The sequence below is a fragment of the Mus caroli genome, chromosome 6 (genome assembly GCF_900094665.2).
Source record: "Mus caroli chromosome 6, CAROLI_EIJ_v1.1, whole genome shotgun sequence".
Classification (NCBI taxonomy): Eukaryota; Metazoa; Chordata; class Mammalia; order Rodentia; family Muridae; genus Mus; species Mus caroli.
The window spans coordinates 83,382,441-83,383,828 of NC_034575.1; the positions used below are offsets into that span (position 1 = coordinate 83,382,441).

The 1,388-nt window shown below is 48.8% G+C and overlaps 1 protein-coding gene across 1 annotated transcript in view; it reads right to left on the reverse strand.

Moving 5' to 3' along the window:
- Positions 1–1,388, reverse strand: part of LOC110295693 (ANTXR cell adhesion molecule 1) — an 84,352-nt gene that overhangs the window by 51,478 nt on the left and 31,486 nt on the right. The window contains exon 7 of the mRNA XM_029478222.1: positions 787–942. Coding sequence (XP_029334082.1) covers positions 787–942 — 156 coding nt within the window. The remainder of the gene's footprint in view (positions 1–786; positions 943–1,388) is intronic.

Consider the following 1,388-nt stretch of genomic DNA (forward strand, 5'->3'; position numbering starts at 1 on the left):
CCCAGAGTTGAGAGGACAGTTAGAGGGAACGGGTTCTGCTTCCACCATGTGGGCTCTCTGGGGACTGAACTCAGCAACCACCTTCACCTACTGAGCCATTCTGTTGGCCCATCAGTCCCCCCTCATGGACTAACCACTGGATCTCCTACTTCTCTATTTTCCCAGTTCTTTCTACTTTTTAGTGAAGTGTGAACATATTTAAGACAGGCACTCCCAGCATGAAATAAGCCTGGTTTTCAGAATTCTGAAAACTTCTGATTACACACATCAGTGTTCTAAGGTATTCTGGGTGCTCGGGCTTNGGGATTCACCTTAGCTGACTGCAGTAGGGTGTCTTAGAAATGATCTCAGGGCTGACTTGTATGGTATGTGTAACTCTGTGTGATTGTTACTTTGTAATTATTTAACTTGTAACTTATTAGGTAGGTGCTTGTTACAACAAAGGTGTTGTCTTGGCTTGTGGGCAGCTATGTTTAGTCACGGCTGGGTAGGCTGAGAGTCAGTCAAGTGCAGACTCTGAGAACAGAGGCTGACTGGGCTTGGCTTACTGCCAGGGGTCCTGTTCCACTTGGAGGATAGAGTTGGCACAGGAGGGAGAAAAGAAATGTGATTGAAAGGCTGAAGGAAGACTTAGGACATAGTAGACGCAGAGATATGTTAAGGAATGTTCTCTCAAGCAGAAAAACAGCAGAGGGGCGGGGGGGGGCGGCGGCAGGAGGGGATGTTTGGAGGGAGAAAGGTTGTTCTTAACTGCAGATCAGCCTTTCAGAAGAAGTCTGTACTCACTGAGTGGATAATGCCTTGCAGAGCCTGGAAGCCGTCATTCACAGGAAACACGTGGTCCTTACTGTCTGCAATCCGAGCCAACTGGAGACAGACACNCAAACACGTGCAGAGATGTGTCAGGCATGAACTTGGAAGACTTATGAAAGTTACTATGTGCTGCNTGGGTTGGGGGCACCAATGTTCTGAACCCGGAGGAACCTGGAGCCTTCAGCAGGTTCAGCCGCCCTCAGCAGTAAGGAGCCAACCAGAGACTCCTGGAGCAGGCTGAGGAGGTGTCAGCCCCTGCATTTGTTGGAATCTTTTCTTTCTTAGGAGCAGAGGTAAGACTGCCNAGCTGGATGAACACACAACTTGGGGTGATGCCATTTGTAGATTTGGGGACCACTGACTTGTTTCTTGCACAAATATCTGTAGGTAAATTTATCCAAATCAAACAGACTCCAGATCTCTCAGAGCAACTCCAGAACCAAATTGAAGCCCTTGTTGCACCAGGCTGATGAAAGGGATCCCCACCTTTCACACCAACCAAGGGCAGGCCCATTGCTTTGTTGGGTTCATGAAGCCAGAAACAGAAAACAAGGAACAGCTGACCAGGGGCCCCC